Genomic DNA, 26,063 nt, shown 5'->3' on the forward strand with positions numbered 1-26,063 from the left:
TCATTCTAAAAAACATACAGGAGCTCTTTGAGAAAACTCCCTAGACTTTCAGATAGTCAAGCTTTACAACAAAGGATTATATCTTCTCTCACACAGGCTTTATGTCTGTATCATGAATGACATCAGAGAAGCTCTTCTCAGGTCCAGTGAAACAGTTGCCAGTTTCTGGCCTAGCAATTATTTGACAAAATGTTGAAGATTTTAAAAGGCAGCTTTGCTCCAGAACTTGCCTCTGAAAACTTTAGGGTTTGATCAAAGGCTCAATCAAATAAACAAATAAACAAACAAACAAATAATCTATTCAGTGGACTTCGTATTTTGACCCTAATGAGTAATCTCCATATAACCTTTCAAAGGCTAATTCCTCTGTGAAAGCCAGGCATGACTGTTTATCTCCATATGTACCAAAGAAACTCTTACCCACTGAAGAAAGGGCTCACTGTAGCACCAAATGTTTGGTCTGTTGATGTGCTTTAACGACCACTAGCATCTTAATTATTGCACACAATTTTTAGACAAACCTTAACTAAAACAAACCCAGAACAACATCATAAGAGGTAAATCGTGGGTAGCTATGTGTACTGCATGAAAAATGGAAAATAATTTGAGAAGCTTTCTTAAACAAAGCATAAAAATGACCCTGCTGTCCAAAACAGCAACTGAAAATATATTTGAGAATAAAAATGGTAATTTATGGGAGAAGAACCAGCTCCCCAAGTGTTAACCCGCCCCCGGTATTCTGACCTCATCAAAAAATTGCTGAGTTTTACGCAGTATAAATTTTAATTCTGTCAGCTCCAAGAAGTTTCTCTTCAGAGCTTCCTGGTTTGTGTTGATTTCTTTAAGCTCATTTTCAATTTTCTCAAAGTTTGCCTGCAAGATGTGAAAAGGAGAAGGAAAAAGGACTTAAAGTAATTCCATAAATGAGTGCTATTAAGTCTATTAAAACAAGAAAGTAGGCAAGATGCTTTGCATCCCCACACAATTTGCATGCAATTACAGATGCGTCTCCAGTCTGCTATGGCACACAGTTCCAGATCAGTGACATTCTCTTCAGGCAGTTTGAAACTTCTCATACTCAGCCAGTCTTTTATAGACTGGATTTACACAGTGTTCTTCAAATCATTAAAAACCCTCATAAACTTCAACACAGACCCACCATAAACCACGCAGTTCCAACAGTTTTTGACTCAATTCAATGAGTATCTACCAACGGAGCTAATTTCCCCTGTTTCCATCTAGAGTCAAATACTACTTGAGTCTTAACGCACATCATTACCTCCAAGTCAATCATGTCACGTGGAAAAGGCACCTCCGGGTTTTCACCGGTGTCCATGATAGGAATATTTGCTTTTTTAATCTCCTTCTCAACAAACCCTGGAGAGACAGCATTGTTAATGTTAACTAAAACAATACTTCAATGTCAAACTGCCGCTGTAACCTCCACCTAGCCCGATGAGCAGATGTGAGTTCTTTCACCTCCTACTCCAAGATCGTCTTATTTGGTAAGTTATCTTTCAAGCAGGAAGCGAATCCCTGGAGGCAGTCTGACTGGCTGACACAGAGGAGAAAGGCAGCCTTTGCTCCTCTGGTCAGTGCTTTGTTTTCTGACACTGCCTTGCAGGTTTAGCCTCCATTGATTTTTTTTTTTTTTTTTTCGGTAAAAGCTGCAGCGTTCAAGCCATATCAAAACCCAGAGAGAAACGTACTGAGCTTGCGGTCCATTTCTTCACACCTCCTGACTTCGTTAACGAATTTACGCTGGAACACGTTCACGTCGGGGTTGAGCTGCAGGGAGAGGCAGGACACCCTCAGGACACCCACCGGCACACAGCCGCGGCCGAGGGCGCCGGGGCCCGAGCACCCCGGGAGCGAGGGGCGGCTGCCGCTGCCCGCCTCCCCCCCCCACCGGCCTCTTCTCCGGCGGCACCCGCCGCGGCGGGCGCAGGCCCAGGCAGAGGCAGGGAGGTGGCGGCGGCGGCCGCCGTTCCCGGGTGCTCCCCGCGAGGGGCGGCCGGTACTCACGTCGCGGAACTGGACCTTCCCCAGCTCGCCCAGCTCGCTGACACAGCAGTACGCGGCCTCGGACTGGAGGAAGAGCTGGGCCAGGGTCATCTCCTCGCTGCGGAACAGCTCCCCCATGGCGGCGACGTCCCCGCCGCGGTCTCTGAGGAGAAGGGCCGTGAGGACGGAGCGCGGGCGGCAGCGGGAGCGGGCCGGCGCGGGGCCCGGCACTCCCCCTCCCCGCCGCCGCCCCCTCGCGGCCCCGGCTCCGGCTGCCGGGCGGGCGGGCGGCGGGCCCCATCCCCGACCCGGCCGCGGAGCGCCGCCGCCCCGGCCCCGCCATGTTACCTGCCGCCGCAGTCCCCGCGAAGCCCGAACCCGCAGCGGCCGCCGCCAGCTGATCCGCGGCGGCTCCCGTCCCTGACGTCACTGCGCACGCGGGGCTGTGTCACGCGGGCACGTCTCCTAGCGACGGCGCGCCTCGGCCGGGCCCGCACCGGAAGTGACGGCGGCGGGGCGGGAGGGGGCCGGCCCTCTCACCCCGCGCCTGGTCGCACCGGGCCCGCTCCTTCGGAGGGGCTGGTGACGTCACCCGCCCGCCGCTGACGCCACTGGTGATGCCGTGACGCAGGCGGTGGCGTCACGGGCAGCGTGGCCGAGGCGCGAGGGCGCGGCCTGCCCTCCCCGCCGGGGCCCGCCCGGCCCAGCCCGGCCCTCGTTCTCCGTGAGGCGGCCGCGGGGACCAGCGGCGGCCAGAGGTACGGTCCTGGGGGGCCCGGGGCCGCTGGGGCGGGCGGCTTCCCCCAACCCCGGGGTCCTGGGCTCTGCCCCCTCCACCCGCCCGGCCTGTGCCTGGCCAGATGCCTTCCGCTGGTTCCTGCGGCTCGCTTCTGGAGCAAGCAGCTCGGCCGAGCCCTGCGCCCAGCCCGTTGGCACAGCTGGGTGCGCCAGCCTCGCGCGCCGCAGCCTCATGCGCCGCAGCCTCATGCGCCGCAGCCTCGCTGCCTTCCCGCCCCAGCTGGCCGAAATAAAAGTTTGCTGGTTGAGGTCAGTAAGGTTATGGGAGATGAAAGAGCGAACATTCGCTCTTTGGAGTCAAATCCAAGTGATGTACAAGCACACCTCGGTGGAGGCGATTCCCTCCAGCAGCCCGAAGGCTAACCCATGGGTGTAGCACTTCATAGCATGGAAATCCAATTAAAGACAAGAAACGTCCCTGCCTGTCAGGGGTTTTCTGCGCTAGGCTGGTAATAGAAACATGGGTCATTGGGAAGGAAGCCAGAAATCACAGATACTTAAGTTAAAATACACTAAACTTCCAAGTACTTCTACTTACTGACTATGTCTTTGAATAAATGCTTGGTCTTGATATGATTAAAAGAGGAGCTTTTGCAATAGCAAGAATACAATTTAACCACAGATCCCTTTTCACATGGTTGTCTTTTTTTTGAAAGGCCCTTATGGTGTACAGCACAGGGGAGGTGTGGTGCCTCTTCAGGACTTGGGCAGGCATTTGCCTCCTTTGGAGTGGAGGATCCTAGTTATTACTGTGTGCTTATTCATAATGCTCTGACAGAGAAGCACCGATGGGGGTGTGGGTGCTGCTCAAGCTCAGAGGAACAAATCCCAAGTGCTGCTCCTAAGAGATCCTGTGAGACGAAGGACCACCTGCAGATATGTAAGGAAATAATGACATCGTACAGGTCAGCGTGGTGGACTCCAGTCACAGTGAATGACACCCTACGCCAGCAGGCTCAGACCGTGTTAGTGAGGCTAGTGGTGCTGCATGATGGAAATGGCAGTGGCAGGGCTGCTAACACTCTCAGGTTTTGCTTTTATTCAGATATTTGACATCTCTCAAATTGATTGAGAGATGAAAAAGTGAGCAAGTTAGAGGGTTAAATAACATGTATCTTGTCATGGAATTAGTTTGGTGCCTACGAAGTGCATGGCAGTGGCCTATAAAATTGAATTCTCCTCATCTGTGGGATGCATCTAACAGTACAGAAAGCTGCACACATACTGCACATTTCCTCCCCCTGTACTTATTCCCTGGTCCTTGGGAAACAGGGAGGATAATTTTCTTTCTTTTTCTCTGTCCAGTCCATGTCCTCTATACTTGAACTACAGGTGAAGGGATGAACTGCGTCAACTGCATCTTGGTGAAATTTAACTGAGAGTCAGTCCACTGCAAGCTAAAGCCATTCCTTATTTCTGGCAGGCCGAAAGCAGCTGTATCTTGCTATTTAAGAAGTTAGCTGAGCCATTTCGTATAGTCACAGGAACTTCCACGGACTGATGTGGAAGCAGATGCTGCACATTGTCATCCTTCATTGTCCTGCATACATCTGACAGAGTTTTTCTTTGAAGCTGAAATATGCTAGTTTTTGTTTGGACCATGTCCATACAAAGAATTCAGTAGTGGTGCTATAAAATCACTGGAATATTGGAATAATCGGTAATATCTAAGGCATAGTGTAAGCGTGGAAGAGTCAAAGATCAAACTGTATCTATGGTACAACAAGAGCAGCAAGGAATTGTTCACACTAGAAGAGATTGAGTCAGAGTTCACTGTCCTGTGTGTTCAAGGCAGCGTGAAGGCTCCAAAGGGGACGCTGCAGTTTGCCACCTATTGGCTTTTCCTGGTATGTCTCCACGGCAGAAAATGGCTGAAATGAAGTTAGTCCTAACATAGAAAATTACTCATCGCATTTTAGCTTGGGGTGTGACTGCTGTGTGCACAGCAAGCACTGAGTGTGGCACTTCATCTCTTCTACTGAGTATCAAGAACAAATATAAATTCCTGTTCTGTTGTTTTATCTGACTCTACCTAGATTGACCTACTCAGTCTGATTTTTTTAAATTATTCCCAAATGGGGAAACGAGGCACAGAGACTGCATTGAAGTCACATATGGAATAGATGGCAGACCTAGAGAGAGTGCACTGCTCTGCTTGCGTCCTGTCCTATACCTGAAACTTCATAGCAGATATCTGTGGAAATCCACTCTGAAGCAGACATCCCCAGTGAGAAACAACTGCAGAGCCTCAACGCTATCTGGCTGGAGTGAGGATTTTTTTCATGGAACTGACTCATCAGCAGCAAACACTGGAAATAAATGCTCAGGAAAAAGGTCCCTCCAGGAAAAAACAGGGTATAGAAAAGCAACCTATTTTTAATACATGACATAATACCTATTGTGGAAGCCACACAGCACAATTTACTGATGCACAGTGAAACCAAATCTAGATCAATGGTGCAGTGTGGGTACAACAGCAGTAAAAAGCGAGCTGTCACATGGTGGAGAATACAGGGGCACGGAAAGTGCTGACTGTCATGAGCATTCATCATTAAACAATGTTGCTGTACATCTTGTTTGTGCGTTGTGGGTTTCCCAGCTTGTATGCTTGGAATTAAGCATTTCTTCCAGCACTGTGTTGAGGTAGGCTGTGAGCCTGAAGAAACCAAGTGTTGTAGAGCATTCACTTTATTTGCCAGTCTGTGGCAAATAGCAAGGGCGGGCTTGACCCCTGCCGGAGGCAGGATGTGCTGAGTATGAATTGCTTGTTGTCAAGGCTACAGGACAAGAGGGAAACAGCAGCCTTCCCAGTCTGCCCACAGCCCTTCAGCTGAGCCTGGAAGGGCTTTCTGCTGCCCAAGCCAGCAGAGGCTTCACAGCAGTTCTGTCCATGGGAGCTTGATTCCCTTGGCTGAGTCAACACCTGTGATAGTGAAGAGGGTCTCACCCAGGGTCACTCTCAAGATCTGAATTTTGCTTCTTCGCATTCCTGTGCTTGGTCCTGCTGGGTTGTCGTATACAGTCTTTGGTAGCACCCCCCGAGTGTCTTCGAAGGCAGTAAGCTGGTGATGGCTCCATGAGGCATAAACTTCTGCCAACACTATATAAGACTCTATGAATTGCTTTGTGTCAATACTGAGGTTAAAAGTTAGCAAAATCAGGATTATTTCTTCCCCGTGTTTTCCAAAGCAATATGTACTCTAGTAAGTTCTGTAACAATTAGTATTTTTTTTACCAATAAAGCCTTATGTAACACAATGTATCTGTGCATTGCTTACAAGTACAGTTTTGCATGGCATATGCTGAAGCATGTCCCACATTTAAAAGTCTAGTGACTAGATTTGTCGATGGATAGAGAATTGCAGAGCTGAGATAGCTGCTTTTAGGTGGGAGTGGCCAGCTGCTTCACTTCAGGATTGAATTGTATTTATTCTTTCTGTATTAAATCTGCATAGAGACATGGTGCACACTGTATATATCATGTGTACACCTACTGTGTACATTCACACACATGGGAGCGTGCATTTTTATGATCCAGAAGTTATGTGCCGTAACTACTGAATCAAAATTGTAGCATTTCTTTAAAGTATTGAAAATCAGGCTGTCATGGTCCTGGAAAAAAAGCTAAGTATTGGCAAAAGATCTGAATTTTCCAGCTGAACTTTAACGTGTGCAGTTGTTTAAACCAGCCTTCCTTTAATGTATACAGCTGTGCCCAGATGGGATTGCTTTCTTCCCAGCAGCTTCCCGAGCCGTTTACTCAAGGTTTTTGTTTTTTCCTCTCATTGCTTATAGTGCCTTTAGACTTATGGTAAAGAAGAGGCAGTTGTAGTTTCAGAGCTTTGCATTCCTCGCTGAGCTGCGCCTGTGTTTGCATGCAAAGCCATTGCCTCCCCTCCAACTATTTTAATCATTTCAGAAAGGGTGGGTCATCAGGCATTTGGCAACGGGCTCCTTTTATATAGCTGAGGTGGAGTCAGCCAATGACCTGCAAGCCTGGAAAATTTTGCAGGGCAGTTTCACTGGACGGCTTTGCAGAGCTGTGCCATTTGAATTTCAGCACAGACATCCACACACTGTGCTCTCCATTTCTGGCGTGTCTCCCAGTGCAGAGTTTAGCTGAGGCTCGGGTTTAGTTTTCCCTCCTCTCTCTCCCTGCAGTGACAGCTTCTCCGGGCTCTGCTAGCCAGGACTCCCAAGCGATCATGGAGGATACTACTTTGCAAATTATCGAGCCACCAACTGCTTCTGAGGCCTCAGAGGAACAAGTGCCTGAAGAACCCATCAAATCAGACCAGATCAATGGTGTGATGGTGCTGACCCTTTTGGACAAGATCATTGGAGCAGTGGATCAGATCCAGCTGACCCAAACACAGCTGGAGGAGAGACAGCAAGAGATGGATAGCGCAGTGACCAGCATCCAGGGAGAATTGACCAAGCTGACAAAGGCACACACCACCACCAGCAACACTGTGAACAAGATGCTGGAAAAAGTGCGCAAGGTGAGCGTCAATGTGAAAACCGTTCGGCAGAACCTGGAAAAGCAAGCTGGGCAGATAAAGAAGCTAGAGGCCAATGAAGCGGAGCTTCTGAAACGCAGAAACTTCAAAGTCATGATCTACCAGGTAAGAAGCTATTTCACGACTTCTTTATGTCCTGTTAGTGGGTGTTTTCTTTGCTAAGGGTTCTGTCACACTGCACGGTCAGTCCATTACTCACCCAAACTCCCCTGACTGTCTGGCGGTCCCAACTGAGGCAGGTCCAAAGTAGATCTCTCATTCATGATTTAACATTGTCTATGTGTTCTAAGACAAGGTTTGATAGAGTTGCTACATTTAACAGGAACTGTAATGAAAATAGCGAGAATGGCCCTAAGCACTCATTGCAATGGACCAGAAGTATCGAAATAACCTGTTTTTTTCTGCTTAGCTAAAAAAAGAACAAGAATGCACTGGGTTCTGGAAGGGGTTATTGTAAATCCGTCTGTCAACATCTTTTCTACTGAGGGGCAACATGTGTATTGCTACGTGGAGAGCGATAGTATTTCAGATTTGTGACATGCATCTGATAACAACAAGAGACAGTAACCCCAGCATCGGGGTTAATCTCACTGACTAGGACAGATAGAGTCATTAGAGAAAATACAGAACAGCTCCTTGAGCTCATTAGTACTCAGGTCTGCTGTTGTGCTTGTACAGATTTTCACATTCTTTTTTCTGCAACCTGCAAGTCTTGAATCTTCTAGTTGTCTGGTTTCAATAACAGCTTTAGTTTGCTTGATGTTCAACCCCTGCGCTAAGTGTTGGATTTCTCCTTTAATATTAAACAAGAAGAAAGAGAGGAATAGGTTTTTGTCAGTTTTCCTGTCTGGAGTTAGTCTTCCTTATCAGACCAAACTCTTATATTGGGCCACGGAAGAAAAGTGAGGTGAAATAGTTAATGGTTCAGTTAGAAGCCTCTGGGTTAATAATAGACAGCATCAGGGACAAATAGAGAAGCACCTAGTGCTGACCACAGGAAGAGAGAGAAGAAAAACAGAAAAAAAGGGAAAACACTTCTTAGAGCAGGGTTTTTGAAGGGAGAGCTGATCGTAATAGGCTCAGGAATCTAACAAGTACGGAAGCCTGTGTAACTCTGTGATTCAGAGCTTAAGCATTTGTAGTTTTATCATGCCTGAAAGGCTGAAATACTCAAGCCTGTTCAGATCATACAGACAACCTAACCACTTTTTTTTTTAAATTTTATTACAACCTCTTTGTATCAGGCTTTTGGAGGAGGATAGAGCTGTCCATGGAAAAATAAAATAGAACTCTAAACATACTGCAGAAGCAACAGACATTGCAAAATGAGAAGAGTGAAGGGAATTGTTTAAACGTAATATACCTTGTGGGTTACGGAAATAGGTAGGAAGCTGGCAAGCTTCTACATCCTTTGGAAGCATCCTAAACATGGGCAGATTGTCGTTTTGTGAGCTGTTCCTTTTGCTTTGCTGTTGCTTATGAATATTGAGTAGAGTTTGAATATGAAAAAGCAATCCTGCTTCTGAAGGAAATCAGGGGCAATGCTCTTGCTGATGTAATGAGGACAGAACAGCCTCCAAGCGAATCAGTTGACAAGGGACTACAGCAGGAATTTTGTGAATCAAGAAGATATTAGGAAGAAAAAAGAATTATTTGTAATTTGGAACAATTTCCCAGCCTGGAATTTAGTGTGATTTGACTGGGAGGCCACAGAGCTCAAGTGAGAAATTATCCAGGTTTGCTTCTGTGAAATGGAGGATTTTGCGCCCTCATGGAAATCCTCGCACTTCTGCGGGAAGCCTTAGTAGACCATGCCACAAAGAGTAAGGATCCAGCTGTGGGGAGGCCAAAGGTGTGGCAGCAGGCGTGCAGGCTTGTGACAGGCACTGCTAAGGCAAATGAAGGTCTCTTTTGGAAGAGAAACTCTTGATTGTCTCTTAATTTGGTGCTTAAACTGAAAAACAAAATCCATGATGGGCTTTTGATGTTAGATGGATACTAGAAAGAAATAGGCAATAATAATACTAATGTGCCTGAGTAACAAATACTTTTATCAATAGTAGTGTTGTGCTGTGTTACTGTGGCAAAGACAGACCCATACAATGAGAATTCAATGGCCAGACACGGACCACAGGGAATCCCCTGGAAGAATGGGGTATATTTTTGCAGTATTCTGCAATACCGCTCTTTCTTGCATACGATGGAAGCATAGATTTTTGGTCAACAGAGAATGTTTCTAAATTATATCAATCTACAGTCTGTCTCAGAGCTACACTCATTATTATTTCTCATATAGAAAATAGGGTTGCTTAATAGTTGCATTATTCTGTAGATTGTGCTCCATAAAAATGTCATAGTGTAATTTTCAATATACAGAAACCTGAATTGTATGGCTTGGTGTAAGGAATAATAATCTGTCATATATAGGAGTCTCTCTTATTTGTGGAGACCTTTTATTCTGAAGAAGTTAGACATTTTAGGGGCTCTTGGAAGTTTCACTTTTGGCTTTGGGGGTTTTTATTCTGCTTTGTTTTTCCCTGGGAGGGACAGGATTTTTAGAGTTTGTGTCTTACTGTAATTATGGAGATGTCATTCTTCAGAAATTCCTAACACAGGCTGCCTGTGGGAGTTGCACAGCAGATTTGCAAAAACATCAGGTTACAATTTTGTGTCCTGAAATATTTGTATGAATATTTTATCACTGTCAGTAATTCTAGGCACATCAATGACAAGAGTGTTACTTTGCCTGGGATTATGCAAAACAGATAATGCTAACGCATTTAAATCATAAAACTCTATACAGAAAGAAGTGATATTTTTGTGTATACATTGTAAAGGCATTTATCAAATTGAGGATGATGTTCAGCTGCTTTACTGATATTGAACAATGCTATTTGTTGCAAGAAGTCTTGTTGATTCCCGCTGGATTACCCATTTACTAATGTCACCCTATGTTTCAGTATTAATACTCATGAAATTAAAAAAAAAAAGTATCGAGAGTCTATAAAACCAAAACTTTATGATGGGCTCCACCCTGGGGATCTAAATGAGGAAAATTCAGTGTGTTTTCCTAACTGTGTCTTATCATTAAAAAAAAAATTACAAAATAACTCTTTTCTAATTCAGTGTTTCACGTCTCAAAACCCACTACCTATCAAAGTTTATGTTACTTTCTTGATAATGTAATTAATTCTGTGATGGTGAGCAACATTATTATTCCTTTCTAACTCAGAAAAAGCTGCCTTTAGAAAGCTGTGATTAACTTTCCTGTGCAATTGCATTTTCAGTTGCTATGGCTAAAAATGCAAAGATTTATTAGTCTTTTCTTTTGGAGAACAAGAAATAAACTTGTCTTAAGAGACATAAAAAAATACATAAAACCAGCGGTGGCTATTTTCAAGCAAGAGAGCTGAGTAAAACAGTAGTCATGCTCTATAGGGATTTAATATTGCATGATTCTGTGGTATGAAGAAATAAAAGGACGTAAAGATAAATCAGCTCTTTACCAGTTATAGATGTTTGATTATTCTCTCAGCGTTGAATATTTAGTCTCCAGCAGTTATGGACGGACTATTTCAGGAGTGCAAATAAGACCTTTTGGCACCTTGGGAGAAGAGGTCAAACTACGTGCGAGGATTGTATTTTGCTAGCTGTTAGATTAGGAGGAAATGAAAATCAAATTTTATTCAGGGAAAGCTTGACCTATCAAGATGAGCCTAGAGCACATCAGCCTGTGTAGTTTCAAACTTTGGGGGAGAAAGTGCAGAACTGAAAATCACTTCCCCTGGGGCTAGCTAAGGGCAAGGCATTAAGGAGAATGTTTGCGGGCTGTTGCTCGCAGTCATGTATATATGTGTGCGCGCTTTCTCACTTGCTCACTCTCTCAAATATACTTTTACCTTATTTTGCCAGGAGCTGGTCTGATTTCTACCGAGGTAAGAGTTTTTGTATTGACTTAACGTAGGGAATTAGATCGATTCTTGAGAATAAAATTTGAAAAAACCAACCCCCCTCCAAATTACCACATCTTTTTTTTAAAAAAAACTTGCCTATCAAAGCAAAGGTGACAGACTTTTGATAAGCTGCTGTGTAAACAGAAGTTCAGTACTCTTACCGTAAACAGGACTTGCCTTCCTAAAAAGTCTGATGTCAAGTGACTTATTAGCAGCCCATTGGAACAGAGCTCCTCAGTGCTCCCTTTGTGCCGTCTGTCCTGGGCTCCTGTCTTTCAGAGAAATTGGGACATCAACACATTTAGTTAGAGTGGTTGCTAATAAAAACAAACTGAAGTGACTTCATCCCAAATCTCCTGGTTTTAGGATACAAGAATCTGGGGCTGGTTACTACAGTTCATGATTAAATAATGGATGTCCCATGCAAAAAGCTACTGCTCTAAAACCAGACAGCGTGCCACATTCATCTGAAGAACGGCACGTGTCAGCACTTACGTAAGCACAGCATTTTTCTTCCAAATACTTTTTGACGATTAAACTTATTCCTGCACATGTCAAAGGCCTGATTTTCTTACAGCCAGACAAATGCTTGCAGCGCTCAGCACACAAATTGAGTATTGAATTTCTATAGTGTGCTGGTCCTTTATTTTGAGGCTCATGTGGGCGCCAAACTCAAGGGAAGTCTGGCTTGTGATGCACGGCATTGTTTGCTGGAAAGACAGTGGCCTTTGTCAAAGGTGTGTGGACAGGCTGCTCGCTCACACTGTCAGATTCGGGGGCTCCTGCGGGGCTCCTCTGCTCTTCAGGTGACTCCAGCGGCCGCTCAGAGGCTCGCAAGATGTGGAGTTTCTCTGGGAAGGGCCAGGTGGTTATGAGAGTAGGGTAGAACATGAATCTCAGCCGTACAATGCGTAGGGTAGGTAGGGGTGGACAAGGAAATATAAATAGCACAGCTTGGCTTTTGTGCCTTGAGTGGGCCTTATACGGACGAGAGCAGCAAGAGTGTCGTTCGTGGGGAGGAGGGATGAATTTCAAACCCACACATTAATGCGACAGATTTGGGGGTTACAGCTGAATTGTCTCATTTTTAGGTCTGTGTTCCTCAGAACAGAGCATGGAAAAGAACGTGAATTCAGGGGTCTGATGAGAAGCACGGGGCAGGGAGCACAGGGTGTACAAACCCATGTACCGCAGCCGCTGCACCCACTGCCCCTGGGCTGCAGTCTTTCTCCACCTCCTAACAGTATGTCAGCTGCCCCGAGCTATGGTTTTGTTTCAAATTAATCATTCTGAAACAAAAACCTTATGAGTCTAATGACAGCAGAGGGTTCATGAGAGCCAGAGTGATCTGCAGTCCCAAAGAACAGCCTGTGTGGGTTACATGCCTTGAATTCAGTAGAGCTTGTCCAACTACAAGCATTAAAGAATAAATAGAAATTTCAAATAAAATTTGAATGACAGTACTGGGGGTAGGCATGGACACTAGGCACCCATGTTACACTTTTCCTGCAAGACCAGTTGGCTCTGTGAGCTCAGGAGCACTCTGTGCTTGAACTTGAGTACCTCTTTGGATCCGGAGCCACGCTGTATGTAGCATCACTTTTTCCCAGTGGTTCACTGCAGACATTTGCATTGCAGCAGCCAGTGGTTTTTGTATTTATTTTCTGATAATTCTTTAAAATAAAAGGCTGGCTTAATTTTGCTTGTGAATCCACTCAAAAGGAGCTCTCTTTGTAGCCACAACAGTTCTAATCCCAGGTTCAGTAGAGAGTTACTATGAGCTTCTCACTGGTGGGTTTGTGCATCAGCAACCTGCCAAATCTAAAGAAATGCCTCATCCAGTGACATCTGGTGTGGTCAATGGGGACAGGATATTCCTCTGGTGCTGTATTTGCTTTCGCTTTATTATATTCTTAATTATGTTCTTAAACGAAACACAAAAGAGAATTAATCATGAAGCCTTTGTTAAAAACCACAAAAAACCTGAATCATACAAACTGATACTCAGTAAGAGTTAATATTGTTTGTCTTTGATCCTTTGTCTTTGTTGCTGGAATACAGGGGTCTTAGCCCAGAAAGCTATTGTATCTTCCCTTCTGTTGTCCTACTTTTGGCCACAGATGAAGCAAAATTAGAGGTGAAAAAATGCCATCCCAGGGGAAGGAAAGAAATATTGTTCACCTCAACTCCTTCAGGCTGCAGCGCTGAATTCAGCTGCGTGTTCTCTATCCATTGTAAGGAGCACCATGCTAACATCCTGATGTGCAAAGAATCCTTCATATTCTCTGAACATTACTGAATTATAAGAGTCTCAAGATAATTATTCACAGGAGACTAAGCCTTAAAAAAATTTCAGGATGTTAATAGCTGTCACTTCCAGGATTTTTCTTAGTGCAGATTATCAGTCTTTCTACCGAAAGACAGCTCTGGAGCACGGATTTCTCTTTTGGGGCTGGGAATCAACTGCATTAATATTTCATTGCTTAGGTAGTATTTATCAGCAGGTAGTGCCAGGACTGTTTGCTTTGCTGAAATCCTTTCAGCATTATAGTTACATACTGAGCTGTGTGGCAATAAATTGTCTCAGAGCAAAGGGCCAGAGACTGCTCAGCCAGTTGGGTTAAGGCTAGATTGGATGATTAATGGCTCATGAAAATAAAACCAAAGGTAATATTCCTTCTGATCACATATTCCTCTCTCAGGCCTCTCTTGTGCCTATCAGCAGTGGATCTAAGTATCTGTCATGATGTCTGTGTGATGCCAGTGGGACCACTGCACACGGGAGTATAATGAAGTGTGGAATTTGCCAGCCGTGCTCACTGGGCTAGGTGGCTGGAGCGCTGTAGTTTCCAGTGAGATTGTGGCTCATTTACCCATTCTTAAGCTAGATATGAGCCCTCAGCAAAAATAAATTAACCCATCATGGACACGCAGCAGGAAAAATTCTCCAAGGCCGCATGTAACCAAGTTTGCAGGTCTGGGATTAGAAACCCCAAAGAATTCAAGAAGCCAGTCAGTACTCAGACTGTGCCTCTCTCTGGAAAGATGCAGTACCTTTACTCTCCAGTGTACCCTGGGTGCAAGTTTGACCAGTAGATGGTTAAAAGCTGCTTAGTGTTGCAGGCACTGCAGGACACTGGAAGGGTGTAAGCATCATGGGAAAGTGGTAGTCCTGCATATTATCTCCATTTCCCCAATTTTATGTAAATGTGAATGCTCTGTAGCTGGCATGTGTCCCTCTGCGTCCTTCAGCATTGCTCACAAGGCAGGCACTGAGCCTGCTGTGGGTGACTCACTGCGTGCTATCACCCCATCCCAGCTCCAGGCAAGGCACACAGTTTCTGCCGGGCGGGATGAGTGAGCAACCACACTCAGTCTAACACAGTCATTTTTCCAAAGAACGTACTGCTTGAACTAGGCACAGATTAGGTGAAACTGAGGGCTGTTCCTGCATCTTTGCTGAAGCTGCTTTTTGCTACACTACCCAGAAGTGTCGTGTCCTGTCCCTATTTAAGTAATGAGTAGAGAACTATGCAGTCTCCACTCTCTAAGGTACTGTGATGCGTCTGTCACCCAGGTAAAGCATGGCAATGACTCAGGCTTTTCGGCAACATGCTTAGCCCTCTTTTATCCTGTTTGGGATAATATTGTCCTCTTGATTCTGCAAGATCTTCTGCAACTTACAAAGTGCCTGAAGAACTGTGGGTCCATTATCCAGCTGCAAGATAAGACAAAAACCAGAAACAAAGATGCTCAGTGTCAGTGAGGGAAAATCAAATATTTAGAATAAAAAGTCTCAGGATGTTTAGTCTATAGCTTTATGTGAGGATGCAAATGGCAGTATCATCACAGATCTATCTGCAAATCATCTGTAATGCAAACTCCATCTTTACTGGTTTGCTGTTCAGAAATAGCTCTGGAGTTATTAATCAGTTGAGACAGGTTTATCCGGGAGGAGCAGTTCTGAGAGCAAAGCCAGTTCTACAAACAGACTGATAATAGGATCAAAACTTTTTTCTGCTGTCAGAGGAAAAAAAAAAAGGCTTTTCACTCTGCAATCTATTTACTTCTCTGTTTCCTACAGCCCTACCTTTCTTCTGACTCACTGTTAGGAAAAAGCACTTTTCTAAACACAGCCTCCTCCTCTCCCTGTGTCGTTCCTCCCTTGCTTTTCACCATCAGGTTTGAACTAGCTCCAGTGCCTGTACCATGCTGCTCATTCTCACCACCTCATGAAGAAGATAACAGCCTTTTAGGACATAGCTTCCAGGACATAGAGTAACTAGACATGCCTGATAGAAAAAAGTGCCAAGAAGATTGCACAATATGCAAAATTACTGAGGGTAGAAGGACTCTGCTAGTCAGGGAGATACTGCTTGAGAACAAACTGGCTTATCCCTTTCACATTTGCCTAATCCCAACCTATTTTGCTTTTCCCCACCATATTTCAGATCTTTTCCTTTGTCTCAGCAGTATTCTTTGGTGACTTCTTATTGCAGGATTCGGTAGTCTTCTCTCTAAGGCCTCAAGGCTTCTCTTTTTATGGACCTTTTGGCGATAAAATCTGTCCAACCTTTGGAACGTAAGAATTGAGGTCATGTCTGATTTTGCGGTGAGCGTGTTTGCTGTGTCACTGGGTATAGATGTCTGTAAGCTGCTGGGTATTGTCCAGTGTTGGTGTAGGTCATACACTGACAAAACCAGCGGATGGAGTTCTGGAATCATGCCCGGCTGTTTTGATCTCTCCAGCGTGTGTATTTGAATTAATAAACACAGGGATTTCAAATCACTATCTTTTCATAATCTTACACATAGAAGCAAACTCTGCTTTCAGCTACACCACAGAAGTCAGAGATACCTCCAGAACAGCTGACATCAAACCACTCTGTGAACAGCAGTGTGAAAAGAGAGCAGAATCTGGCCCTATGGCAGTGTTCAGTGTAAACATGCCTGAAACCATAGAAGGGATTCTGCATCTCCTAGGACCTGGCATAAATTAGGGGAGGACACTCTTCCTTCTAATAAATCTTTGCTGACTGTCTTTTCTGTCAAAGTTTGCTACCTGGCTTCTCCCTTTACTAAAACATACCCCTGTGCCTTTTCTCTCTGCCTGTTCTCATGCTAATCTGGATTACTTTGTTGGCGATGTTCCTGATCAGATTCCCAGTGGGGGGGACAGGTAAGCTTTTCCATTGTGCTTCCTTTCCGCCGGCCATTGAAATGCAGTTTTCCTCGTCTTAGCCCAAGAAGATCCAGAGTGTGCGCTTTGAGTCTTCGCCAGGGACTGCCCTCTGAGCTGTCTCCAGGAACGGTTCCCTCTGCCCGTGCTGCGGAAAGTGCCATGGCCCAAATCAGCAGAAGACATGCGAGGAGGCAACAGTTTAGGGCCTCAGCAGGAGTACCCCCTGAAGATCACTTTGAACCTCTTCTGAAACTCTGAAAGCTACTGATTCCAGAGCCTTTGCCTTTCTGCCTGCTTGTGGCTGCTGCAAGCCTTCAGACCTGGAAGGCTGATCTTTCAGTTGGCAGAAATGCCTCTGCTTGTTGACTAATCTGCTTGCTGCATGCTGCTGCCCTAGTTATAATTGATAGTTAGGAGCTGTGATTTTCTCTCAGGCATTGCAGGACTTGTTGTGTGCTACTTCTGCAATCTGGGAGGGAGGAATTGCTGTATGGCTTGCATGAAGGGCTAGTAGCCAGGAACAGTTGGCTCTGCTGACGTCCACTGTGACTGGGCAAATCCTACCCGTTTTCTGAGTCTCAGTTTCTCTCTCTGAAATAGAGACCTGGTAATACCTACCTCCTCAGGCTTCTTGTAAGGTTTAGTTTATAAGTGTTTGTGAAATAGTTTGAAGTTGTTTTAAATAGATAAAGGACAGTCAGAGAGCACAAACTGTGTGATGTAAAACTACAGTTGTCTCAGGTAGGCAATGCAGCATCCATTTCTGTTCAGCGGCAGCCCCCCAGCGCTGTTCACTAGGAGCTAGGCTTCTGCACACAGACTGGAGCCGGTGGTGACTTGAACTGCTCTTTATCTAACACTTATCTCATGCCACAAAGGCTGCTGGTGACAGCATAGTCCCCTGCTAGCCTTCCTCTTATTGTGTGGCTACTGGAGAAAATACCCTAAGCTCCAGTTGCCTGCCCTTTGGGTGGTCATCCACTGGTGTGAGCAGCACTGTCCGGTGGGAACAGCCATGTTGGTCAGTGGAGAGGTCTGCCCCGGGAGCCAGGCGAAGGTGAACTCAGCCCAGGAGTCTGGCTCTCTGGGGGCAGCTGCCAGGGAAAACTTCTTTTCAAGGAGAGTGACAAGATTTTTTAAAAAGGCAGGGTTTTGTGATATAGCAAGAGAGTCTGATAGCAATACAATCTCCACAGACAGTTGGAATGCCTGTTCCAACAAGGCATTGGTGAAGAAAGCACAGCCCTCTTTTCTGTGCAGGGCATCTTTACATCCCTGAGCTCTGCTAGGCTGTGGGTGCTTATCAAGTGTGTTGCTTTTACTTAGGAATAACTGAATCTTCCTTCCTGTGACACTGATGGAAGGTCAGCACAGAAAGTATCCTCTAAGGACTGGCAGAGCAGAACAGTTATCATGGCAATGGGAGAGCAGAACTTTTTCTTCTCTGGCAGGGCTCGATCTGACCCGGAAAGCTGTCTTCTGCCCAGATGCTTTTAATCCTCCCTCAGCCTCCCCCAGGCCAGAGCTTGTATGACCTGCCCTGGGAGGGCAGAGGAAGGGCTGGCGTGGCGCAGGAGGTGCAGCAAGCTCCAGCTCACCCAGCAGTAGTTGGGATCAGCCCTTTTTGGTCATAGCAGAGCCTGGGGATGTGAGCTGGCCATGTTCTGCATGTTACGGCTGCATGTCAACCGAACTCAACTGTTTGTGCTGTTGCAATTGTGTAAAAATAACTGAACAAAATGAATTGCAGATGTGACTAGCATGCGCATGTGAAAAATCTTCCATTAAACCTTCAAACGGGAGGTCGGAGTGGCTGGCAGTTTTGGGACTCTGTTTTTTACACACTTACAATAAGAGCCTCTTCAAGAGCAATCCAGGAGGCCTTCTTGCATTTTGGGAGTGTTCCCCAGATTTGCTGGTGATTCTGCAGTGCTTGAAGAGCTCTGCTAGGCTGGGAATGCAGCTCAGCTTTGTGTCTCATTGGCCTTTTATATGACAGGGGAAGTGTTTACATGTGTTGTAGCAACCAGGCGGTGTGTACATGACCATATGGGGCTGCCTGCATGACTCACTGCAAGGGAACTCAGGCTTCAAAACAATGTCAGATAAAAAGCCCGCTTAGCAGAGCAAGGCAGAGGCTGGTCGGCCGGGTAGATCTAACGGCTCTGAATTGTTTGAGGTAGGAGCAATACAGAGCAGCCCAGCACCCTGTCAGCTGGCAGCCAGCTGCCTTTGATGCTGGGTACAAGCACCGGGGCCCCGCCGAGTGCCCACAAGGTCTGCAGGCCGTCGGGCTGCCAGTCCCATCGGCTCTGCCAGCGGGAGGGAGCTTCCCAAAGTAAAACGCTTCCCCAGGGAGGTCTGTGCCGAAGGGACAGCACAACTGTACGTGTCTGATTGTGAAATGGGCTGGGGGGAGCAAAATGCAAGTGGGCAAAAGAAAACTAGAACTTGGATCAGAGCTGAACCTTTGTGTGAAGCACATCAGATGGCAGTGAGCTCAGTCCCAGCATACACGCAGATGCTGCCTGTCCTTCTGCTGGGCGTTGTTCTGCTTTGTGCACACAGCAGGAAGATTTTTCTTCTGCTGGTATAAATCTTCTGAGAAATCTTGTTTACCCACTGTCTTTGTGCCAGCTGGATTCAAGCTGTCTTAGAGAACAGAACGGGTTTGCGCCTGCTGACTGGTAGCCAAGGTTTGAATGCCCCAACAGGCAGGGATGCCAAGACCCAGGATTTTGGACTCACCCACTTCAAGGGTCAGTGTTTTCCCAGTAAAAATAGAGTAGTTGGAATGCCTGGTGTTAAAAATGTGGCTCATCTGGATGAGTCATCAGTGAAATAAAGTGCACAGACCATAGTGCCATGTCCAGAGCAAGGATTTGTGTAGCAGCCACCCGTAGACCCAGGATGGTTCTTGATTGTTCAAGTGAGGTCCCATTGTCCTCCCCCGCAGGTAGCCACTCTGTCTGTGCCTGTAGGCACACTCTGCCCACAGCCGGCAGTGCCCCTTCTCCACAGCAGAAACACCTCTCAAGCAGGGAAGAGGAGACCGTTGGTGGCATTTGGGCAGTGCCTGGGTGCGGGTGGGGAGCTACACACTAGGGATGCTCAGCAGCAATGTACTTGTCCCCATTAAGACGTGCCAGAGCTGTTGGTTGTTCTTGCACCAGCTGTCCTGTGCGTAAGCCAGAGCCCGCTAAACCAGCAGGAATGCTCCCTAGATGCAGGTGGGCTTTGAGTCAGGAAAGTGACCCACGGCACACAGTGCTGAAAATCTACCAGCTGTCCTCCAGCTGGTTATCTATGGCTTGGGTAAGCAATCAGATTGAGGAAGAGTCAGGGGAAAAAAATGCAGGAATTATACCAGGCATAGAAAAGAGAGACGCACTATCTGGGGGCCTTCGGCTGGCCTGACAGCCCTGCAGCGGGCACGCTACGCTGTCACCCTGGCCCTGCAGGAAAGGGGCCGGGTGAAGGTTGCAAAGGGTTTCCTAAGTGCAGCTGGAGAAAAGCTCTCAGAAACAGTCTCGAGGGGGGAGGTTGGGATTGGAGACATCCTTACTTATGGGAATAGCTGTGCTCCCTCTTTGTCTCTGTGTTTGAGCAATGAGAGTGCCTCACGATAGAGGCATGAGCAGAGTCTCAAGTCCATGAGCACTGCTGGGCTGGGGCTAGAGCAGCTGCCTGTGGGGACGGTGCGTGGGACAGCAAAAGCGTGGGTCTGTACATGAGTGCAGTCTGTGGGAGTTAGGATCAAACAGCCGGGCAGTTGCTGTTCTCAGGGCTGAAGTGGCAGGGATTAGAGAGCTGCACTGACACTCTTAACAGGGGTTGCTCCAGCTGTCCCATGTAGCAGGAGCTGCTGCTCACCACGTCTTCACGGTTGTGAGGCAAGAGTTGCAGGACGCTGCCGAAGTTGGATGGATTTGCTGGTGTAACATGAGGAAAAGTGGTTATTTATGTGGCAGACATAGAGTTTTTGAGGTGGTGTTTCTTTCTGCAGACACATGTTCTGGAGCTAACAAGGGGCTGATAAGTATCTGAGTTTGCAGGATATGGCCTGTTTCCAGTGACAGTCGTGCCAGGCGAGAGGGGGATGCCTTTGTTCTGGCTCATTGTGTTGACTCAGAGGGAAGGAAGTAGCTGGAGTTCCTGATGTTCTCAGCTGGCGGGGCAGGATCCCCAGGAGTCTTGGGATTGCTCCAGCAGGTGTTGTTGTGGAGAACAGGATCCCTGCCTTCCCAGTGATGTGGATTTGTTCTGGACTGACCTGACCCTCTGGAGAGCATGTGTATTGTTTTCTCTTGAAGTGGCTAATCAAATGAAGAAAACATATGTTGGCCACTTCACCTTAATCTCCAGAAAGTATTTGGGATCTGAGCTGTGATCTGGAGGGTGAAGAGCTTTGCCCAGCGCAGCTCTCTGCTCTGAATAAAACCCAGAACAAAACCCCTGCTTTGGCAGACTCTTTGTGTTTTGACCACGGACACTGCAGCCCCCATGTCGCCTTCAGAGCCCAGTGCTCCACAGAGCTGACTTCTTACTGTTCACAAAGTTTTCCCCAGATGCCCTCATCTTTCCAGAACTTCAGCTTGCCTAAGGAACAGCACTGTCCTGTGCTTGGGGAAGGATGAGAAAGCAGCTAAAAGCATCTGAATTTCACCCAGGTGAAGCTGTGCTGGAGTCACATATTCAATAAGCTTATGTCAGTTCTTGAGTGGTGTAAGGGAAAGAAGAGCTGGGGACAGCATAGCTGTCTGAGCCAAGCAGCTCCACATCTGCAGACGGACCGTCCTGTGCTGCCTCCGACCATGGGCTCAGGCCAGAGCAGCAGCGTGGTGACGACCTTGGTCAGCTAGAGCAGCAGCACGTCAGCGTGGTGGTGGGAGAGCGCTCATGGTGCGGGCATGCCAACACGCTGTCCCTTCCGGCACTGTGTGAGGGATCGGGACGTCCTCTGCCGTGGCAGCGCCAGAGAAACCTGCACAGAAGCACGGCTGGAGTTGGTGTAGCTCTTTGGGGCTGGGCCTCAGTGGCTGTTTTGGCAGTTTGACCATCACGAGTGTTCTGGCTCTTGACATCTGCGTAGCTTGTTAGCTTGCAGCTGCGTTGGTGCAGTGGCTACTGCTGTGCAAGCATGACACACAGAGCGTGCAGCCTTGCACGGGAGATGCCATGGCAGATTCACTCTCCCGGGACACAGGGCAGCTCCGCTCCCGGCATCCCCAAGCTGGGCAAAGGCAAGCCACGCACGTCAAGCGCTCGGGGTACCCCGGGGTCTGTCCTTGATTTCACTGGGCCCTGCTCCTGCCAGTGTTGGACTGAGATCCCCCATCCTTGCTCTGTTCAGCTCCTGCCTGCCCTGGGGCTGGAAATGGCACCCGGCCATCCTGCTGCCCAGGCTTTTTCCAAACCTCAGCCCAGCATCTCCACTCTTTGCGTGCCTGTTCCACGCGCTGCCTTTCAGCTGCTGCTGGCTTTCTGACAGCACTTGTCTCAGCAGCTCCATGCTTCTCCCACCCAGCTCTGTAGATTAAAACCCCTTGGGCAATAAATTTCTAAGCCGTGGGCCGCAGCCCTGCAGCTGTGATGCTTCGTACAGTGATGGGCTATTTCCAGCCTGTCCTGGGAACAGAGAGGTGATTCATTGCAGCAGGGACGCACGCTATGTGCTGCTCAGATGAAAACCAATCCCACTCCAGACCTGTGCTCCTCTCCTGGGCACATGCTTGTCCTCTGCCACTGGGATCAGAAACTTGGCTGACCCAGAGGAGCGGAGAAGCTGAATGAATTTACCCCCTGTCCCGAGCAGAGACAGCGTAACCTTGCAGACCTAGCTGTGCGAGTCGGGGCTGCCATCTCCTCTGTCTTAAGATACAGGCTCGGACAAATTCCCCAACTTATTCCCCAGCGGAGAAATGGGAAAAACAGGGCGGCCTGCTGCATCCCAAGAGATGTCCCAGCCCCACATCTGGATCCTACAGGCCTTGGGAAAGTCTGAGTGCAGACTGGGGTCGGCCAGGCCACTGTGTGCATGCCAGGCAGCGTGGCTGGACACCCGGCTCCGGACTGTGCTGCCATCTGCAGCCCAGCACCGCGCTGTGCCCAGGGCCACCACGGGCCGGACCCTGGCCAGGCCGGAGACCTGGGGGTAGCCAGCGATCTTACCAAGAGAAGACCACCCATGGGAAGGAAGCCGAAACGCTGTGGGCTGGGGGGTATGGGAAGGGCTCTGGGCAGGCGCTGGGGAGCAAGGGGGCACCGCATTGCTCCAGTGGGTTCCCTGCGCCCCTCCACGGCAGGATGTGTGCAGGGGCTTTCGTGGGGCCAGGAGCAGGGAGCGTGCAATGGCCAGGTCCTGGGATGATGATGAAACTGGAGGGGACGGGATTGTGACAGGGGCACAGGAGGAAGGGAAGAGTCTCCAGTTTCAGTGCCTCTTCCTGCACTGCTGGAGTCATGGGTGGGTTTGGAACCAGCCCAGAGTGAGCAGAGCTGGTATACCTGAGCTTAAATACAGCAGAGCTCTAAGCTGCTGCGGGTAGGGCAGGTCCTCCTTACAGTAATTTATCAGGTGCACTAAGGGAGGTTGAGCCTGACGTCGCCTGGGTATGCTTAGCCGTGGGTTGTAGCTGTTCTTCTGCTCTGCAGCACTGCCGGGTGGGGGGCGGGCGGGGGCTGGCTCCCGAGGCTGGAAAGGCTGAGTGTGTGTGTCTCACTGGCTCCGCTCTGTGTCTTGCAGGATGAAGTGAAGCTCCCGTCTAAACTGAGCATCAGCAAGTCTCTAAAGGAGGGTGAAAAGCTGGAGAAGGAAGGCGAGGGCGAGGAGGTGCCTGTGGGTGAGGACCATGGAGAGGAGGACCACGTCCAGCTCTCCTCGGATGAAGAGGTGGAGATTGAAGAGATTATCGAAGAGTCACGGGCAGAGCGCATCAAAAGGAGTGGCATGAAAAGAGTGGATGACTTTAAGAAGGCATTCTCAAAGGAGAAGATGGAGAAGACTAAGCTAAAGACCAAGGAGAACCTGGAGAAGACCCGCCACAACTTGGAGAAGACCCGCCACAACCTGGAGAAGAGGATGAACAAGCTGGGCACCAAGATTGTGACTAACGAAAGGAGAGAGAAGATGAAGACCTCTCGGGACAAGCTGAGGAAGTCTTTCACCCCTGACCACACCATCTATGCCAGGTCCAAGACAGCCGTCTACAAAGTGCCACCCTTCACTTTCCATGTCAAGAAAATAAGAGAGGGCGAGGTGGAAGTGAAAGCCACAGAGCTGGTGGAGGTTGGTGGAGAGGAGGGAGAAAACTCAGATCTGCTGCGTGGTGAGAGTCCCGAGATGCACACGCTGCTGGAGATCACGGAGGAGTCCGACGCGGTACTGGTGGACAAGAGTGACAGCGAGTAGGACAGGCTGCAGCACGGAAGGGTTGTGGACGACGGCTGAACACGTAATCACTCACATTTCGAGATCTCTCTCTGCCCTGGTGCCCCAGGGAAAGTGTACACAATGCATATTTACTACCCTGCAGAGCCGACGCCAATCCCCTGCCTGCTTGGACAAGGTGTATTTTATATTTTAGTTTTAGCACACAGAAACGTTAGGAACATGGGACTGTTTTTCTTACACTGTTAAATCACCCTTGGAGACCATTCCTGCCGCAGGCTGCGTGAGAGCCTTCTAGCACCAGACCTGAAGATGGGCTTTGAGTGACGGGACCCAGCCCAGCTGGAGAGTGCTAAAACCAAGATAACGGCTGTACACCTGGAAAGCTCAAGTGTCCTCCATAAGCAAAGACCTGGTGTCAAGAAAGCTTCCTGCCAAGCAGCCCGCCAGCCCACACCACCCCAGCTCCCTGTGCCAGGCTGCATGGCCATCCCTGCAGGCAGGAAGACTCCCAGCACCCAAGCTGGCCACCCCTTCGGGGGAGCAGAGGAACTGTGATGCACCCAGCGTGCGGGAGGGAAGAGCTGAGCAAGTCCTGCTGATGGGCAGAGTGTGGGCGAAGCTGAGCCTGCTGCATGGCACGCAGGCAGGTCTGCTCCTCTCTGCCCTCCCGAGGACCGGATTACGTGGCAGTGCCTAGGATGGCTTCGCTGAAAAGCCGCCCCGCTGCCGGGACTGCCACGGGTGCCTGCGTGCACATCATACAGCTGGGGTCCAGTGTTCCTCCCCATTGCACTGGGGCTGTTGCTGCGACAGCCCCGGGGCTGTGGCAGGAGCAGTGCGGGCCCCACGCTCCCCTGCCCAGGTTACAGATCTGGCTGCCAGAGGCCCAGCAGCCGTGGGCAAGTCCTTGCCGGGGCAGGGAGCACCGTGGAGGTGGGGTGCTGGATCTGGTCCCTCCACACCTGCAGGGGTGGTGGCAGCAGGCAGCAAGGTACATGCTCGCTGCCAAGGGAGAGGGGATGTGCAGGCAGCTGTGCTGAAGCAGCCACCACTGGGTGCAGCTTGTTTCCAGAAGGATATGGGATGTGCTGATGCCATGTGAGGATCTTGACTGTCAGTGAGCAGCCTTGACACCAGTCCAGCACCGGACCTTGAGTATTTCTGAGCATCTGCTTCCTCCAGGGGTCCCAGCATGGCTCAGGCTCGTGCCCAGGTCCTGCGCTTTCCTCCCCCGTTTCCCGCTTTCTGCAGCTTCACTCCCTGTCCCCTGCAGCAAGGCAGCACTAGGATAGCACACCGCAGCTTGAGGGCTCTGCCCTGGCTCAGCCCGGGGCTGCCACGCTCCGGCTCTCATGTAGGCAGCCACCACTGCAGCACGACCCAGCCCTGCAGGAGCAGGCAGCGAGGCAGGAGGCTGTGTGCCTCGGAGGCTTCGCCCGGGGAGGCTGATCCTGGTGGGCAGGCGAGGGAGGGACCCGGTTGTGCTCATCCCCGTCTGCTTGCTGGGCTCAGCCCTCCTCTGTGAGCGCAGTCGCTTTCCTCCCCAGCCTGCTCCCCCCAGGCAGCAGGGAGGGCTGCTGTTGCTAACATAACCGAATATATAAACTTGCTTTTCCTCCAAGAATTATTTTCCTTCTTATTGTCTACTGCATCCAGCCTGTCCCAGGCCCAGGGTCCCATCCCGGTGCACGGCAGACACCTCCCCAGGGCCGTGCCGCCGCCATCGTCCCCAGAGGTGTGCCCATGCCAGGCCCGTGTGCTGGGCATGTGGCAGGCTGGAGGACGGCAGCAGGTGGCCCTGGAGGCTCCCGGTCGGGCCGGGGGCCCTGCCTCCCCCCTCGGGGGCAGGGGACACAGGCTTTTGGCCGCCCACAGCTCCTGCCCGGCCGTTCCCAGCCCAGCGCGGGCCCGCGGCCCGCGGGTCGCCTCCCCCCGCAGGGCCCACGGGCGGTTTTGACGTCGGTATTTCTTCTCACGGAACGGCGGGGCCGGGCCAGCCGGCCCCGAGGGCAGGAGGCCCGGGCGGGCACAGCCGCCGGGGCGGCGGGAGCGCGGAGGAGCTCCCGGAGGGCCGTTCCCGCGGCTGCGTCCCGGCGAAGCAGCGCAACTAATAAAGTCTCTTTTCTAAACCACCAGCGTGCAGCCTCTTCGTGGCGGCGGCCAGAGCCTCGGGGGGACACCCCCGCCACGCCCGCGGGGAACGGTACGGCATC

The 26,063-nt window shown here is 49.2% G+C and overlaps 2 protein-coding genes across 9 annotated transcripts in view; one reads left to right on the forward strand and one right to left on the reverse strand.

Annotated features, from left to right (window-relative positions):
• ATP6V0A1 (ATPase H+ transporting V0 subunit a1) overlaps nt 1-2,492 on the reverse strand; it is a 30,701-nt gene extending 28,209 nt beyond the window's left edge. For 3 of the 7 annotated variants that reach the window (XM_069786284.1, XM_069786283.1, XM_069786281.1), the window contains exons 1-5: nt 2,353-2,492; nt 2,026-2,167; nt 1,710-1,788; nt 1,280-1,377; nt 745-873 (exon numbers count right to left, since the gene is read on the reverse strand). In XM_069786284.1, coding sequence (XP_069642385.1) covers nt 745-873; nt 1,280-1,377; nt 1,710-1,788; nt 2,026-2,142 — 423 coding nt within the window. In that variant the 5' untranslated portion in view covers nt 2,143-2,167; nt 2,353-2,492. The remainder of the gene's footprint in view (nt 1-744; nt 874-1,279; nt 1,378-1,709; nt 1,789-2,025; nt 2,168-2,352) is intronic. The other 4 variants (XM_069786286.1, XM_069786285.1, XM_069786288.1 and 1 more) reach the window with 2 other exon arrangements.
• Nucleotides 2,493-2,616: 124 nt separating this feature from the next.
• Nucleotides 2,617-25,982, forward strand: CAVIN1 (caveolae associated protein 1). Of its 2 annotated transcripts, none has more exons than XM_069786293.1 (3): nt 2,617-2,762; nt 6,964-7,427; nt 23,203-25,982. In XM_069786293.1, the coding sequence occupies exons 2-3, from the start codon at nt 7,008-7,010 to the stop codon at nt 23,866-23,868; spliced, it is 1,086 nt and encodes a 361-aa protein (XP_069642394.1). In that variant the 5' UTR covers nt 2,617-2,762; nt 6,964-7,007; the 3' UTR covers nt 23,869-25,982. The 2 variants fall into 2 exon arrangements, with proteins under 2 accessions (XP_069642394.1, XP_069642393.1); XM_069786292.1 differs by lacking the exon at nt 2,617-2,762 and adding an exon at nt 5,070-5,157.
• Nucleotides 25,983-26,063: the final 81 nt, after the last annotated feature.

Source organism: Haliaeetus albicilla, chromosome 7 (assembly GCF_947461875.1).
Source record: "Haliaeetus albicilla chromosome 7, bHalAlb1.1, whole genome shotgun sequence".
Lineage (NCBI taxonomy): Eukaryota > Metazoa > Chordata > Aves > Accipitriformes > Accipitridae > Haliaeetus > Haliaeetus albicilla.

Coding starts and splice junctions, on each gene's coding strand:
- CAVIN1 (XM_069786292.1), top strand. CDS start 5,085: ATGGAACTGACTCATCAGCAGCAAACACTGGAAATAAATGCTCAGGAA. Junction 5,158..6,963: donor TCCCTCCAGGAAAAAACAGG/GTATAGAAAAGC, acceptor CTCTCCCTGCAG/TGACAGCTTCTCCGGGCTCT. Junction 7,428..23,202: donor TCAAAGTCATGATCTACCAG/GTAAGAAGCTAT, acceptor TGTGTCTTGCAG/GATGAAGTGAAGCTCCCGTC.